At 36.3% G+C, this 17,573-nt stretch overlaps 1 protein-coding gene and 1 long non-coding RNA gene across 2 annotated transcripts; one reads left to right on the plus strand and one right to left on the minus strand.

Moving 5' to 3' along the window:
* Positions 1–4,166: 4,166 nt before the first annotated feature.
* Positions 4,167–5,315, plus strand: LOC130710609 (uncharacterized). Its single transcript, XR_009010399.1, has 2 exons — positions 4,167–4,368; positions 4,951–5,315. It is a non-coding gene; the product is annotated as an uncharacterized LOC130710609 (long non-coding RNA).
* A 1,165-nt stretch (positions 5,316–6,480) lies between these two features.
* LOC130710602 (uncharacterized) lies at positions 6,481–9,093 on the minus strand. Its single transcript, XM_057559934.1, has 4 exons — positions 8,579–9,093; positions 7,213–7,337; positions 7,042–7,114; positions 6,481–6,942 (listed from the first exon to the last, which is right to left on the minus strand). Exons 2-4 carry the CDS (start codon positions 7,317–7,319, stop codon positions 6,811–6,813), a joined length of 312 nt encoding a protein of 103 aa, XP_057415917.1. The 5' UTR covers positions 7,320–7,337; positions 8,579–9,093; the 3' UTR covers positions 6,481–6,810.
* Between the last annotated feature and the right edge of the window lie 8,480 nt (positions 9,094–17,573).

A 17,573-nucleotide genomic window follows, 5' to 3' on the forward strand; every position in this document is an offset into this window, starting at 1 on the left:
GATGAGGTGGGGTGTGGTCCCGCGTGATTGTCCCGTCCTTCGAGACGTTATACAGTGGCGATGAGGTGGGGTGTGGTCCCGCGTGATTGTTCCATCTTGCGAGATGTTATTGATCGATCTATTTTGGTTGCAGCATATAGTTGAATCATAGGGGAATAATATTTGCTTATGATGTTTTGGTTGATAGTTGATTTGATGTTATATTGTTGAGGTTGTCGATATCTGATTTGATGTTATATTGTTGAGGATTGTTGATATCTGATTTGATGTATATTGTTGAAGTTGTTGAAATCTAATTTGATGTTATATTTTTAAGGTTGTTGATATCTGATTTGAGGTTATTGTCATATGATTTGATTTTATATTGTTGAAGTTGTCGATATCTGATTTGATCTTATATTGTTGAGGATTGTTGATATCTGATTTGATGTATATTGTTGAAGTTGTTGATGTCTGATTTGATGTTATATTTTTAAGGTTGTGGATATCTGATTTGAGGTTATTGTCATATGATTTGATTTTATATTGTTGAGGTTGTGTATATCTGGTTTGATTTTATGTTGTTGATTTTGCTGATATCTGATTTAAATCTATGTTGTTCATATCTGAATTAAATTTAGGTTGTTGGATATATGTCGTTATCTATCTTGAAATAAGTTGCTAGCTTATGTACCATGTTACACACTTAAACTTTGATAGCATGTTTTTCCCTTTTATACGTGGTAATTTCATGGAGTTAACCCTTTTTGCTTGCTACTTGTTGTTTGGGCGCTTAACGCTATTACGCGATGAAGAATCTTCGATGAAGCTTAACCTTTGTGCAAGTGGAGATGAGGACTTGGAGAACTGTGGATGACTCGAAGAATAGAGTCGGGTGTAGGGCTAGAGCATTGGGTTAGAGAGCTTACCGTTATTGGTTTAAGCTTGCATAATGATTTTAGAAATTTATATTTGGGGTTTCGGGTACTCTCCTTGTTCAAGGTTTGATGTAAATCCCTTTGTAGTTGGGAGTAAGCATGACATGTTTTGGAAATACATTTGAAAAGAAAAAATATACTCGTGTTTATACATTCTTTTGGAAAACATTGCATATTTATTTTATCAGATGGTTACTATCGTGACCCCCGAAATTCGGGGCATTACACATAGAGACTAATGTTATATTATCAACTGCTATTATTTAAAATTATTTCTCTAATTATATAATAATTTATAATTTAAAAATAGTGTAATTTAAAATATAATTTTTTAAATTTTTTTATCACTTACCACTAGGGGTGACAAATGGATGAATATAGATATGGAATGTAATGGATGGATCCAAATAATCCATTTATCCATTAGGATGCACTAATTTTATGTTAAAAAAATTCATCCAATACATCCATTAGTGAATTTTTGGCACGCCGTATTAGGCATGATAGTATAAGCTTATACAATACATTATTAGTTTATCCATTGTTTGGTGATGACATTGTATTGTATAAGTTTATCCATCGAAGTCCCCTTATCCATTAAAATGACGTATTATTTAATCCATCATGTGAGTGATGGATAAGGCATGATAAGGTTGTGACGTATAAGTCACCATCACCACCACCCTCCATTGCTGCCAACTTACACCACCATTGGCACCACCACCGCCATCGGTGTTGTCGCTACCACCCGATCACCACCGTCGCCGCCACCACCGCCCTACCGTCACCACTGGTGTTTCCGCCGCCACCACCACCGACACCACAACCCTATCGCCACCTCCACCATAATCGCCGCCACCACTCTATTGCCACCACCGACACCACAACCACCACCCTATCGCCACCACCACCACCATTGCCTCCACCATCCACCGCTGCCGCCACTCTACTAAGCCACCACCGCCTTACGACCACCACCCTATCGTCGCCAACACCACAACCACCATCACGACCACCACCACCACCACCCGATCACCACCCTACCGCCACCACCGCCACCACTACCACCACTGCCCTACCGCCATCACCGACACCACAACCACCACCCTATCGCCACCACCACCATAATCGTCGTCACCACTCTATTGCCACCACCGCCACCACAACCACCGCCACCATTGCCTCCACCCTCAACCGTAGTCGCCACCCTAGCGCAGCCGCCACCGCCACTACCCTATCATCGCCACCACCACAACCACCATCGCTGCCACCACCACCACCAACCTATCTCCACTGTCACCACCACCGCCACCAACACCAACCTACCACCACTGCCACCACCACCACCAACTTACCACCACTTCCATCACCACCGCCACCACCGTTATAATCACCTCCATATTTGATTTTTATTATATATCATTATTCAATATGATGACCCGAAATTTAAGGCTATTTTCCTAGTTTATTTGCATGTATTTTAATATATTATCTAAGATATTTTAGTCATTTTAGGTCACTTCATGATTATTTCATGCATTTTACTATTTTTATGTGGTTTTTAGTATTTTTATATATTTTTATGGTTTTTATTTAGATTTTTTAGGATTTAAGTTATTTTATTTTTAGGATATGTTTTATTTTGAATTATTATCTTTTTAGTATTTTATTTTGATTTATTTTGTTATTTTTATTTAGGATTTTCGGAATAAAAGGAAAAAAGAAAATCAGGAAAAAAGGCTCTGATCCGGTGGTGATAGTCCACGGAGCTGCAGTGCACGTGCTGAAGTGGACGGCTGCGGATTCTCTTTCCAACACGTGGCTCCATCCTTCTGAGGGTCCACTGTAAGACGGTGGTTCGAGAAGCACTGGAATCCGCCCCTTTAACCTCCGTCCAATGGTAACGCGACACGTCGCAGGTGTTGACAAAAGCATTATCAGCCAGAGAGAGAGAAGATCACGTGATACATTAAAAATAGGGAAAAATCAAGACGTGATGCAAAAACCAGCGTGATTGGCAGCTAATATATATAAGGGATATATTGCAATGAGTATTGAATGGAACTTTTTGGGTATTGAGAGAAGCAGCCGTTCTTGAGTTTTTTTTCCTTGGAGTTAACCCTAGCACTACTTTAAGCTTTTTGAAGAACTCTTTTTATTTCAATAATTTATTTGATCATGGAAGCCATATTTGACTAAACCTCCGTAGGTACTTGGGGTTAGGGCTGAGCACCAAACCCGTTCCGACCCACACCCGATCTACCCGAAGCAAAAAAAGACGAAACGGGCGGATTTTAACGGATAACGGGTTTAGTCGAAACACTGTAGCGGTTTGTAGCGGGTGTATATGGTCGTTATCGGTGTGGTTAAGAACTTCCATCGGTACCCGAACCAACCCTATTAAATATATATTAGCTAGCTGCACCTATATACTCTGTATCTCTCTGACTCTGTGCTTTATGCGTGCCACTAGTATAACATTATGACTTATGCAATGTCCAATGTTAATAGTCTTATCAAATGTCATAATTCAATTTACATTTTTTTTTAAAAATGTGGAATTACTAGAGCCATGCATCTCGATGTGTCTAATCCAATGGTTCATGTGTCTAAAATTTAAATTTTTAAATTAATTTGAATTGCAGTGTTTGCATTTATGACTCTGTGCCCGTTTGGCATCCCGTTAGAAACATGGTGTTTGAATTAACGTGATTTTGTTAAAATGATTTTGAGTAAAATTGTGTTTGAGTAAACGTGATTTATGTTTGGATGATTTGTAACAAACGTGATTTAAAAAAAATGAATATCGTTTGGATGATATTAATTGAACTCATGTTTGACACTATAATTAAAAAAATAAATTATATTTATATTATTAAATATAGTTTTAAATAAATTATATATAATAAAATCATAAATTATACTATTTCTTTATTATGAATATTTTTCAATTTTCATTACTAAAAATAAAATAAAATAATAAAAAGGAAACAAGATACAGGGACACCACCTGTCAAAAAAAAGATACACGGACACCGACTTTTAATTCAATTTGGTTTAAGAGACGACGAAGTCTTCCGTGTAGCAGTGGGAAAAGTGACACCGTATGTCACTGAAAAACTATAAAAATTAACCTATGACAACAGGTCAATTACCGGGTATGTATAAACTGATAATTGCTATTAAATCCATAGTATAATTTTTTGATATTTACACATTAGTTCAATTCACAATGTTACTGTGCACTTATATAGGTGTCTCGTATTTGGTTTAAAAGGGGAACAATGAAGGGCGTGCCTCGTCTCTTACAAGACTGTGCAGTGCATTCAATTATTTACATTGCTTCCTGAAGCTTAGCTTATTGGAGCTTAGAATCATACCTCTGTTGTCTGGTGATGAATTCTTTGAAGACGCAGTGGACTTAATCGTAATAGCTGGGCAATTGTTTGAGGTACGAATTGTGAGAAATTTATTTTGAACTCGGTAACGTTAATTCCAAATACAGAATTTATGCGGTGTGTGTGGGAAGTAGTAGTTCAACGGGTATTGGTTAAGGGCATTCTTGAGGGGGGAAAATGATTTGCAAGAAATTTCGTTTCTACAGCTGAGTTATAGGGTTTTGATTTAGGGGTTCAGTAGGTGGGTGTTGATTTAGGGTTTTCGAAAGGTGATTATCTCTGTTTTCTTAGCTGGCTGTCTCTCCCCTTGTTGCTGTTGACTTGTGGCTCTTAATCTGCAGCTTTTCAAGAATGAAAGTGCTTCGTGGGGTTCTGTCTTATTTTAGTTGAGTAGGATTGTTTTAAGAGGTGGAGGTTTTGAGATGTATATGTGAATCTGCCATTTTGATAGCAGGTGGTGCAGCTAGCTCTTTGGCATGTGAAGTTTTTTGCTCCCCTGGATTTTGTTTTGCTGATTCAATTCTTTGTTGCTGCAATTTCTTTTTTTTTTTCTTCTCTTTTTTAATGGGTTGGGACATCTATTATGCTCTCGGTTATTTCATTTGCTTATAGAAAAAAGATTGTTGTTTGAGCAGAACAACCAGAACATTTGAGCTATTTGAGCAGCTTTCCTAGCAAATGGAGATGAGACCTATCCTGTGTTTGGTACTGCTTCTACTACCGGTACACAAGCAACGATGAGAGGTTGGGGTTGGCATCCATCTCAAGCCCTATGACCATGAGTATTAGAGCAGTAACTTGTAGTACTTTTGGATTACAAAATTAGTTTCCTATGAACCTATCCAATTTGATTTTATTGTTTTGCGTATTTGTATTTGTAATGTTTTAACAAGCAGGATTTGATACCTTGTGTTGTGTTTTCGTAGTAAGTTTGGAACCTTGTTGTGCACAACTTAACTTTTATATGTGGTTTACAGGTTACTAGACTTAGTGTGGATTATGTCTCTGTCATTTCTTAATGCTTTTTTTATGTGGTGATTTGATGGGTGGATTACTATGGGGGTTGGAAGTTGTTGTTTTTCCTTCATCAATTCCTTCTGGTTATGTTGATTTACACCGTTCTATGGTTTGATTTAGGGTAGTGAATGAGCAAGATGATTGATGATGATGCTGTAGAGCATGAGTGTGTTGGATTCATCATAGATTATGGAAACCCATCGTGTTGTTTCAGGGGATTGTCTTTAATAATGGACCCATGAAGCTTACTGTCAAAAGGGAGGGGTTTTGAAGGGTTATTCATTCCCCATTATTAGCATGTCTATGATCAGTAACTGGTTCAATTTTTTGTTTATTAGAGTCCAATTTTCTGTTTCTTGTTCTTTTTATGTTGGTTGTTCTTTCTTGCCATTCCTTTCTCTCCTCACTTTGTATTAAGGTTTGAACTTTGAAGCACCCATTGTACTTCGTTTTAATGCATTATTTTGACTTAAAAAAATTGGAAGGGGTGTAGGGCAAATATGTGGTGTTTAAGGTGAGATATTTCGGGGATTAATCTCTTGATTCTGTTTTGTTTTCAACTTATTTATGACAGCAGAAAATTAACAAAGTTCAAATGAAGAAGAATGAGGAAACTTGATTGAAGAAATTTAATTTGAGAACCGGACATTTTTCTGTACTTGCTAATCCAGAATTTTTCTCGATATAATTCTTGCCCTCTTCTATTTACCACTATTCTATTTCTTCAATTCCCTCATTTTATAACAGTTTTTCACCGTGTGTGTTCTAAATTCTTAATCTCTTAAGTGTTTGCTAATGTTATAGAGTAATAGAAATGAACCAGTTGAAATTGGATGTTGACAATTTCTTTTTATCATATGCTACCAATGATAGGTTCGTATAGAGCTAAATTATTAACACCAATTTCGTTCTTTAAACCCCAAAGTGAATAATTTGAGTAAGCCTACATAAAACCACTCTATCATTCTTTAAATATCTTATTAACGTTCCCAGCCCCACAGAATGCTATACATATGCATACTTCAAAATAGTTAGCATCCATCCACAAGGGGTGCTTAGAACTTAGTAGGCATATATAATAAATTTGTTTGCTACTTGTTTCTAACATGAAAATAGCCTCATAACATAATACTCATTACACATAATAATGACATGAAAGAAAATAGTCTTATAACATAATACATATTACACATATATAGTGTGGCCAATGCCCATTGTAATGGTCCATTCTGAACATGACATAAATACCCATATACCCATATACTACACCATACCCCACCGTAGCCATATATTACACAAAACACATGAAAAAGTTGAAGACAGCATAATACAAAATATGTCTTCATTCCCAGATCGATCGGTTGGGTTCCTTAGGCTAAACACCATTCTATTTCACCATACCAAGCCAAAACCCAAAACATCATCACTTAACATAACAGCCCACACCACCTTCACCTCTACGCAGCCTCATGCACGAGCTACGCAGTGTTGGAGAAAATCATGTCATGCCAGTAACGTTCAGCATTTGCCCCAAGCTCATCCTTGCACTCATTATGATCACCCATTAAAACTTGCATTGCTACTCCCATCCTCACAGGCCGTTCCTTTAACTACATCAAATGCATAGATTTTGATTACATAAGTAAATATTTTTATAATTCATAATTGAAACCAAAACCAGTAAATGAGTAGTGGATTGTCACACTTACCACCCCAACAACATTGGGTTTGAAGTAAATGTCCATATCAAGCCACGAAATTACCCACAGTGCTGACAAATCACTGCATGTTGCCAACATACATTAAAGTGAATGAATTAATAAAAGATATGCCAACATACATAAAAGTGAATGAATTAATACAAGACTGGAATTAGTCACCTTCGTCCACAATCTGGGATGCCCCTTGCTTCTACAACTTCCCACTCTCCAAAGTGTTGAGCTAATCCGTTTAGGTAGTCTGGTGGGTATAAACCAGTCTGCAGCATCTCACTCAAAGTCGTGGCCTATTTAAACAATGCGCAAATTGTATTTAGGAATGACCAAGTGTTTACAACCCCAATTAATTATATAGGTTAACAATGAAATTATACAACTATAATTGATGTAGTTAGACTGACCAGTTCTGGTAATGAATTATATTTCTTAATTAAGTAATATTTAAACAATTTTTTTTTACATAAACCCAAAATGTAGCTCCTGACAAAAAAGAATAACAAAAAATCAATGCTGCAAGATCAACCTTTTCTTTTATTTCCTCCCCTCTACCCTCCCCTGGGTCTTACATAATGGTAACCCTCTATCCTAATCAAATGAACTCAGATAATTAAGGCATTCACTAGTAAGTACAACTGTTGCACTATTAATTCAGCCACATGGCTTCCTTCAAACTAGGTCTCTACCTTCTTGTGTCTGTCTTTGCCCTCCACCTGCTTCCAAGACCAGTCATGTGTGGAGGTAATACAAAAACCGGTCCCTGTTTATTTAATATTTGTCATATTACTTTGTCTCTAGCTAGATTTATATTTTTGCTATGTTAATTTGAGACCACTTGATACAAAATATTACCTGATCTGCGGCTTACAAAGGCAATGGTCCTTCAATTACGAGAAAAATACTTTTACTTTTTATTTAGAAGTATCTGTTAATATCTGTTGGTGAAGCTCTCTTTGCCTTTTAGTCCACAGATTGCTTCAGCTGGATCGTGTTGTCTTCTCGGTGCCATTTCGAATAATCTGTTGTATATTGCGAACCTTGGAGACTCTATTTCCACCATTTCCTTCATTCTCTTTCTTATCATCTTATTCAAGTTACTTAAAAGATCAACTTCTAGCAGCTTTACAAATTAAAGAATCTGGTTTAACAGAAGTTCCTACTGTTATAAAAAATGCTCCTGTCATATAACCTCCACTAACACCCATACACAAACTAACAAGGAAATGGAGAAAGCTCTTGTTCATGTTTTACTCAATTTTGTTTTTGAGTATATATAACTTTCAGCTGCAACACTAGAATCCCCTTACTATATCCCCTGATCAATTAATTTATTAATTATCAGATTGAATTCACATATTTCACTTTGATAGATGGTTATAATTAATGAAAAAACTCCAAGCTATCAAATCTTTATTTTGTGTAAAATAATCAAATATACCACACAACAGATTAAAAAAAATTGCTTCATCATGATTTATACAAATTAACGAAATCATAGATCTAAAATTAAATATCTGAAAGCAAATATTACCCAAACCAAAGATCAATGAATCTGGTATAGCTTGGTGAAGATCTTCCCAGGGCGCTTGTTCCCATCAACAAAGGAACCATCTTCACCTCTTCCATGCTTCATCAAACCCCTCATATAGCTCATATCCAAGCTCACATACTTCACCAACCCCAATTTCTGAATCTCCTCAACCACCCCCAATTCCCCGATCGAAACCACACTGAAGTCAGTCGGATACTTCGCCGCCGGGTTCCGCCGCTCGATCCACCGCCACCCTTTGGAGCATAGACGAGATTCCAAATAGGCGCGGTTGTGGCGAGGGATTTGGGGTTAGGGTTCGGAAGAGGGTGATGAAGAGAATGAGGAGGGAGAAGAGGGAGCTCCGGTGGTCGACGACAGCTTCACCTTATGCTTCCCCCACCGTGGTTCAATCCTCAGGTTACAATTTCAAAACCATTTTACAAAATGGTTCTTTCCAGTTTCTGGTTTGATGAGTTCCAAAAAAAAAGAGTTTCTGATTTGATAAGTTTGATAAATAATAGACCCAAATAATACCCCTTACTTAGATTGAAGCTAGGGGTTAATTTGCAATATTATACATTCTATTGAAACCTGAAGTACAATTCTAAAGCCTTTACCCGGTAACAGATCTACACCATCCATTTTTATATTTATTTATTCAAGGGCTACTATTCAACTGTACCATGGCACCACCGAAGCCAAAACCTTAAGGGACCTTGCATCTTCCTCTTTGCTTCTTCGTTTGCTATTTCACTGTTGCTTTCCTCTTTCTCTCAAACCACAGCTGCAACTCCACTAATAGAAACAGGGTCCCAAATTCCCAAGTTGGTGAAAGCCAAAATTATGGCTTGCCTTTAATTCTCTAACGCGAACGCCAGACGCTACCGCTCCAATTTTCCGCTTCTCGTCCAACGCCGTTTTGGTGCTGATCTGCGTTGGTGCGTTTCCAAAAACGCCAAACCAAACAGGTAAAAATCAGTGGTGAACCACGTTATTTCAAACGCAACGCCCGTTAGGGGTCTTCAACGCTATACCAAGTAGGCCCTCTATCAGTTTATTACCATCTCACACCACACCCTTTCTATTTCTCTCCCTCTGACGCTCACATATGACATTTCCACCACTGTAATTTTTATTTTCTCCTTCCTCCTTCCTCTCCACCTCTGGGAGACTCGGACAACACCAACTTCACCTTCCACCACTCCAACTTCTTCATTGCCTTATCCATCACCCTAAGTCATGCCACCATGAAACTGTGACGACCATTCTTCTTCCTCCTCACGAGCTCATCTGGCTCACGGCTGCCCTGATGTCGCGAAGGGAGCACCATTTCTTCTTTCCCTCTTCTTCATTTTTCCATGGCGCATAGGCATAGTGAACGTGAAAGCGGTAAATCTGGGACTGTGGGCCTCAATTTTGCACTTGCTAACATCAGATCTGAACATTAGGTGGAAGATTTAAAGAGAGATGCACTGGATCTCAAATTTGCACTTTGCGATAGTGGATCCGAATCAATCCGCCCGAGGAAACCGTGTAACCGTATAACCCGAAACCGACTCACCCGAAGCATGCCACGGTCGGAAACAGATAGAAATGTTATCTGTTCGGTTGCAGTCGGTTGAGACCTTTTTGGCCCGAATTCGACCGTAACCGACCCGTGCTCAGCCCTACTTGGGGTGTTCGGTTTGATTCTCTTGACCTTATGTTTTGATTTACTTTTTGACTCATGAATCCTATTTTTATTTATGAATTTCTCATCTTTTATCTAGGAATCTTTATGCATGAAGATTAACTTTGTTATTTTGTATGCGACTGAGAAATCGGTAGAAAATAGGGATCCGGTGAGGAATTGATTAGGAACGCCTACGCCTTAGAGATAAGAGTAACTTCTAATTGTGTTGGCTAGTAACTAAGTGTTTTAATTCTCCAATTGAATTCGTCTAGGAACTAAGAGATTAGTGTTAGCAGTTTTATTGGAAGTTCTGTGTAGTTAAGAGATTATCACGTAGAAACTTAGGCAAGCACCATAAATAAGTTAGATAATTCATGAGTTAATTAGTCTATTAAGAACATAAGTGAAATTGATGAAATCCTACCCCAGGTACTTCCCCTTTTGATTGCTTTCAATACTGCGTACTTGCTTTTCACTGAATTCTTCAACTTTCAATTAAGTTCGTTTTCAACAACAATTATTTACCCCCAAAACCTTTTTACTAGTCTTTTTAGTTATTTAATAGGTGAAATTGATTTAGATGACCGCAATCCTTGAGTTCGTTATTTTATTACTACTTAACGAATATGTACACTTGCCTAGGAGTTATCACAATACTTCATTAAATATAAATGTGCATTAATTTAAACGATATGGGAAATTATACAGAGTATGATCAAACGCTGGATAGTATAAGAAAGTTATCAGGGCTCATACTATCAGGCCTTATACTATACGTCGCACCAAACAGGCCCAAATTTTTTTACAAATTCTTTATAAATTTATTTCTTCAATAAAAATGTTTATGAATTCTTTTTTCTCTAAAATCATCCATAAACACTAAAAATCAGCTCAAAACACTAAAACTGACCTCAAATTGAGTTTTGTGTCAAGTTTAGGGGTTTGTGCCGATTTTAGTTTTTTTGGCCAATTTTACTGTTTAGATTTGGTTTAGGGTCAATATTAGGTTTTTCGACCGATTTTAGGGTTCGAGTCGGGTTTAGTGTCAATTTTAGGGTTTTGGGCAGATTTTATGTTTTCCTGGCGATTATATGGTTCATGTTAGGTTTAGGGTTAATTTTAGGGTTTTTAACTGATTTTATGTTTTTCAGGCGATATTATTGTTTAGGTCAGGATTATGGTCAATTTTAGGGTTTTGGGTTCATGTCAGGTTTAGGGTTGATTGAAGGGTTTTTGGCCGATCTTAAGGTTCAAGATGGGTTTAGTGTAAATTTTAGGGTTTTGAGCCGATTTTAGGGTTCAGGTCGGGTTTAGGATAGATTTGAGGGTTCAAGGCGGGTTTAGTGTCGATTTTAGGTTTTTCAGTTTATTTTATGGTTCAGGTAAGGTTTACGTTTGATTTTAGGGTTCGAGTCAAGTTTAATGTTTATTTTAGAAGCTTGTCTGATCCATGTTGTGTTTAACCATTCAAACCATCTATTTTTTTTTTATCTAAATCCACTTAATCTATTCTTGTTATCCAATAGGGTTTTAAATTAATCCGTCAAATTTTAATATAGATCCATTACAACTCGTTAAATTTTAATGGATTAATCCAATGGATTTGGATTTCAAATGGGTGGATTATGAATATCCAATGGATTTCCATGCATTTAATTTTTTTTTTATGTTGAGGGATATGAATGTATTTTGACATGGATGGATTAGATGGATATTGACTCATGGATTATTTTGCCAACCCTACTTGCCACTACTAAGTTACAACCAATTTGTTAAATATATAGTTTTTGCTTTTAATTTTAATTAAAATAGGCTCCTTTGGGGAAAGAAATAAAATTGACTAATTAACAAAATTTAATAAAATTTTAGTTTATTTTAAAACATAAGCTATCTTAGGAAGGTTTTAATGAGGTTTAGCGACATCCCACAAGCTTTTGTTAAACACTAGAATGTCCATTATAAGTGAAGGTTACATATGTCATTGATGTTTGGTTTTAGCTTCTACTTTCATGAGAGGGATGTTCTAAAGTGATACTACATTTTGATTTAATAATACAATTCCTTTTGCTTTCCAAAAAAAAAATATAAAAGTTAAATTTAATAGAATAATCACTTTTTTAAAAAGTTAATTTAGAAAATTATTAATATTATGTATTTATTATTTAAAGGAAAATTTGATATATTTTCACTGTTTATACCCTATCATATCATTATCTTGTCCACCTCAAACACAAGATATGATAAGAGTCTATATCGCTCTTATTCTATCCCGCATTTATCCAACTCTATATTATATCATGTTTTTATCATATCCTGACTACCTAATAGACCCTAAATTTTTACTATTAACCTATTGGATGATAAGTTGAGAAACAATTCGCACATTTAATATAGTAATGCTCAAATTAATATGGAAATTATGTAAATTTGGAACTTATCAAAACGACAAAACCCATTATAGAAATAAATAAAAAATAAAAAGATGTCACATTTCATCTTCTAAAGCCTAAAGTGTGAGATTCAATGGATCTCCTATTTCTTGCAATCTTTTAGGTGTTTCTCTTGACCAACAACTTCTATTTATTAAGTCTGTTGAATACCTTGCTCATAGCCCCATTTATTTTTTCAGGACAAAATGCATTTGAGATTGACTCCCATGTACTTTTGGAAAAAAATCTGCTCTTCTAATTCTTTTGCCAAGCCTATTTAAGACTCCACATCCTTCACTAATTTCTTCTCAACTTATGTCTTTGTGACATCTTCTTTCTATTAACTTAATTTCTCTTATTAATTTTCTTTCTATTACATCACTTATCAGATTACTTTTTTCTTTTTTATCTTACTCATTTTTTTGGTTACAAGAGGAAAACTAGATGAAAAACAAACACTACACTACAACGTCAAGATACAACGACGCAAAAGAAAAGGAAGGAGAAGAATTCCAGACACGCTACTGAGAGCCAAGACAAGAAGCATGTCGAGCCAGACAATCAGCTATGTTGTTATTCTCACACATAATATGTTTCAAAGAAACGTTCCAAGATCGAGCAAACAAAGGTCAAATCCGCTGAATTGTCTCATGGTCCTAGAAATAAAACACATTTGTAGTTCTTAAGCACCTCAACCGCATTAGTGCAATCCGATGCACATTAGCAGTTCTCATCACGAGCTCCCAAACATGATCCAATCCACACTCAATACCTAGAAGCTCAGCTAAGAAGGGGTTGCCCTGCTCAAAGCTAACAAATACTGCGGAAACCCAAGCACCTTGAGATTCTCTAAGAATTGCGGCGCCCCCCATACGATTATTCATAGGATTTCAACTGCCATCAATAATGGTGATGTGTCCGTAACATTAACTGATATAGACCCAAGGCCCTTACCAATACCAAGTAACGAAGAAGCACCAAGATACTTCCTCCATGCCAACACATCAAGAAGAACATTACGAAGAATATGGTTCAGCTGCCATTGGTTGTCCCCTAAAACACGCTCATTCCTCCAACGCCAAGACCACCATAAAACCACCACCGCTAACAGATGATGTTGATGCTGCAAAAGCTTGAATATCTAGGTGGTGAAGGTAATATAATTAGAAAGCGAAGGTAAGTAAGCCCCAAGCTGTGCCCAAAGAAAACAGGGTGGGGGCAAATTCTAAATAAATGATTAAGATCCTCCATGCCCGTAGAGCATCTCGAGCAAACAACAATAACACTCAAATGACTATGGTGTCACTTAGCATTTGTAGGAAGTGCACCCTTCCCTATAAGCCAAAGGAAAAATATGATCTTTTCCGACACCTTGCAACGCCAAATCCGCTTCCATAGTGGATTATAAACCATAGTAGCATTCTGCAAAAACTCATAAGCAGATTTATTAGTATAAACACATTAGGCGTGGGCTTCCAACGAACCGCGTCCCAACCCGCCGGGTTTGCAGTGATTTCCTGCAGAATATGGGAGAAAAAATGGTACCTTAACCACTTAAGTTCCACTTACCATTCGACCATAAGAAACAGTAAGGGTTGTTCCAGAGATGTTCACAAACGAGACACACATGCAAAGCTTGCCAGACCCAAGCCAGCCATCATACTAAAGGAAGGAACTGCCATCTCAAAGTTGCACACCATCACCATTCATGACATGATCCTTTGCACTCACAATGCCCTTCCATATATAAGAATCACCTCGTTTATATTTTCCTGCAAGCACCGATTTATTAGACAAATATTTCTGAGAGAGCACCCGCCCCCATAATTTTCCTTTGTCACGGAGGAGGCTCTCAACAAGTTTCTCAAGCATGGCAATGTTATTAAGGCTAGTACTCCGAAGACCAAGACCACCATTCTCCTTGGGGCATGAGACCTCACACCAAGGAACTAAATACCAACTATGCGTTTGTCCTCCCTTAGCCCAGATACAACTGCGGATATTTTTATCATACTCTAAATGTAAGTGAAGTTTAAATGTGAACTCATTCTTTTCCAAAAGAGGGAGGGACCCTATCTTGAAAAGATTTTTTTTATAGGCGAATGTTAGTTGTTAGTAATGTTAGTAAATTAGTCATTCTTCGGTGTTTGAACCCTTCACCCTTCACCCTAACTCTTAATTATGTTTCCTAACTCTTACCACTTGAGCTAACCCTCAATCAATCGAGCACCCTATCTTCAAAAGATGATGATAAAAATTGAGTCTTTTGAAATGCTGAGAATAACATCAGAACTCGATATATTTACATTACACATATAAATAGAAAATACAGAATCATTTTTTTCAAAAATTACTTGAATAGACCCCATGATCAGAAGCAAGTTGACGACAGTGGTCAGAAGTGCTCTTATTGGGCGGACATTATAGCTTGCAGTATTGAATACCTCAGCTGCATCATGTCTGCTTCTCCAAAATATGAAATCACTCCCACTGCAAGATTTTCTCTGAATGATTATGACGACCACAAGCGAGTAAATCTCAAGGGATTTTGGGTGAAAAGCTGAAATTTAATATTTTACGAATAATTGTACTTTTTCTGTATTAATATAGTACTATGAAGTTCATGAAAATTCTATGATTACTTGATTAGCAATTGATAATATTATGGTATTCTTATAATTAGTTGTTTAATTAGATAATTAATCATAGTATGAAGATGTAATATAAACCTTAACTAATATCAGGTTGAGTAGTAGGCGTAAAAGCTAATGCACTTTTACTACTAAAAAACTACACTTCATTACTTCTTAGTTTTTACTACTACAATTGATTTGTTTTTTTGGTTACATTACTACAATTGATTTTGAAAGTGAAATTGATTAGTATGTTCTGTTTCATGTTAATTTGCACAAGTACCCCAATTAATTGTCAATTCTAAAATTAAATTTTGGGTGTTAGTTAGTTATGATTTTAAAGTCAATTTGGTGATGAAACTTAAAATCCTATTTTTTTTTACAAAAATGGTAGAACGGAGAGAAAGCATCTCCATACTACCGCGCAAGGTGCCAATGGCATGCTGGGAGGCCAACAGAGGCCCACTCTTGGAAAGAGCGTCAGGGATCTCCCCGAGGAGAATTACCCACCAACTAAGATTTTACTTACCCCAGGGGTATTCGAACCCTCAACCTCTGGGGACATGAGAGCTAAACTCAGAACTCAAAGCCAGTTGTGCCAACCCATACTGGCAAATCCTATCTTCTTTGATACACATAATCAATTTCATCAATTGTGTGGTTTCTTAAACTTTTTTTTGAAAGTGGTTTCTTAAAACTACTTACCTCACATATATCACTTTTTCTTATAAATATATTCAAATATAAATTACTCTACTTTTAATTGGCTTTTAGTATAATAAATTTTAATAAAGTTCGAAGTGATTAAGTAAAACATGTAATCATGAGACATGCAAGTTGCAAGATATATAGATGTGATTGGTTATTGCCAAATGTTAATAATCATGCAAGTATATGGCCGTGTAAATGTTTATCAAAAGTTTCTATGAACTTAATCATTAATTAGTCACACTTTAATTGACTGCTTTATGGCATGGCTAAGTGGGATCTTTAATATCTTGGGACATTTCTTATTCCTTAATCATAAGGGTTTCTCTGAATCCCTACCAACTTTAGACAAAGAAGAAAGGAATGCTCTTCAAATCAAATCCAACTAAGCAGCAAAACTAACAATTATTCTAATTCTTGGGTCCCACAGTCCCACTTTCCCATCCTACGAGTGTTTCAATGGTCCTCAAGCAAAAGGAGATGAGGTCCTTTTTTAATTCAGTCCTTCAATGTAAATGGATTGGATGCAGGAAAAATACTACTAGCATCATCTCTCTATTTTATCATAATGAATTCTTATTTCAAAAACTACTCTCTAATTTTTTTCTCTACAATTGAGTTTAGCTTTATTCAAATGTGTTACTCTTCCTTTTCTTTTTAGATATGTTTCGATCACTTAAATTAACAAAAATGTTAGTTGTATGTACATATATTCTCTTTAATCATCCAAACAACACATGATTTAGTGGTAGTTAAAAATTACTATAATATTTTGCGGCAATTAAAAACCACTGCTAAACTGTGTGCTGAAAGAATGTTCAAAAAACTTGTATGTAGTTTATGTACAGATAATAATTCTTAAGTTAATTTTTCTTGCTTTGCTGGTGAAAGGTGATGCTGGACTCAAAAGTACAAGTTAGTTTCAAGTCGCTTCAATCTAAGCTTATACATATCTATCTCTATCATATATGTTGGTTTGAGGCATCAATGATCAATGAACCTAACTTTCCTTGTGGATGTAACATAAATTGGACACTTACACTGCTTCTCTTCAACACCTGACACGCATCATGTGAAGTTCGATCCCTTTTGGGTCTTCTATTGGGTACTAGGGGGTATGCATGTGAGGAATAATTATAGGTTGACACCTCATTTTGAGGTGGAGAGAGGTGGAGAAGAGAGATAGGAAGAAAAAAAAAAGTAAGAGAGAGAAAGTATGAGATGTGATAGATGATAAGATGAGAGAGATAGAAACAAAAATAGGTGAAAATGAAGTGTTTAAAAAATGAGGTGTGTATATATCATTGTTGGCATGTGAGTGCTCCCACACCTATAATATGCTGCGCTAGCCATCCATAACAAAACAAATCATTTTTTTTTATCAAAGTAAAATAATTAAGTAACTTATTTACCATCATCTCTCTATATGTCTCATTGTTGAAAATTTAAGTGTGAGTTGGAGTCTCACATTGGTTAAGTATGAGTGATGAGAAGATTTTATAAGAGATGTGACCCATAAACCTAATGCCTAAAGGTTTTAGGTTAAGATGTGA

This window comes from Lotus japonicus, chromosome 1, assembly GCF_012489685.1.
Source record: "Lotus japonicus ecotype B-129 chromosome 1, LjGifu_v1.2".
Taxonomy (NCBI): Eukaryota; Viridiplantae; Streptophyta; class Magnoliopsida; order Fabales; family Fabaceae; genus Lotus; species Lotus japonicus.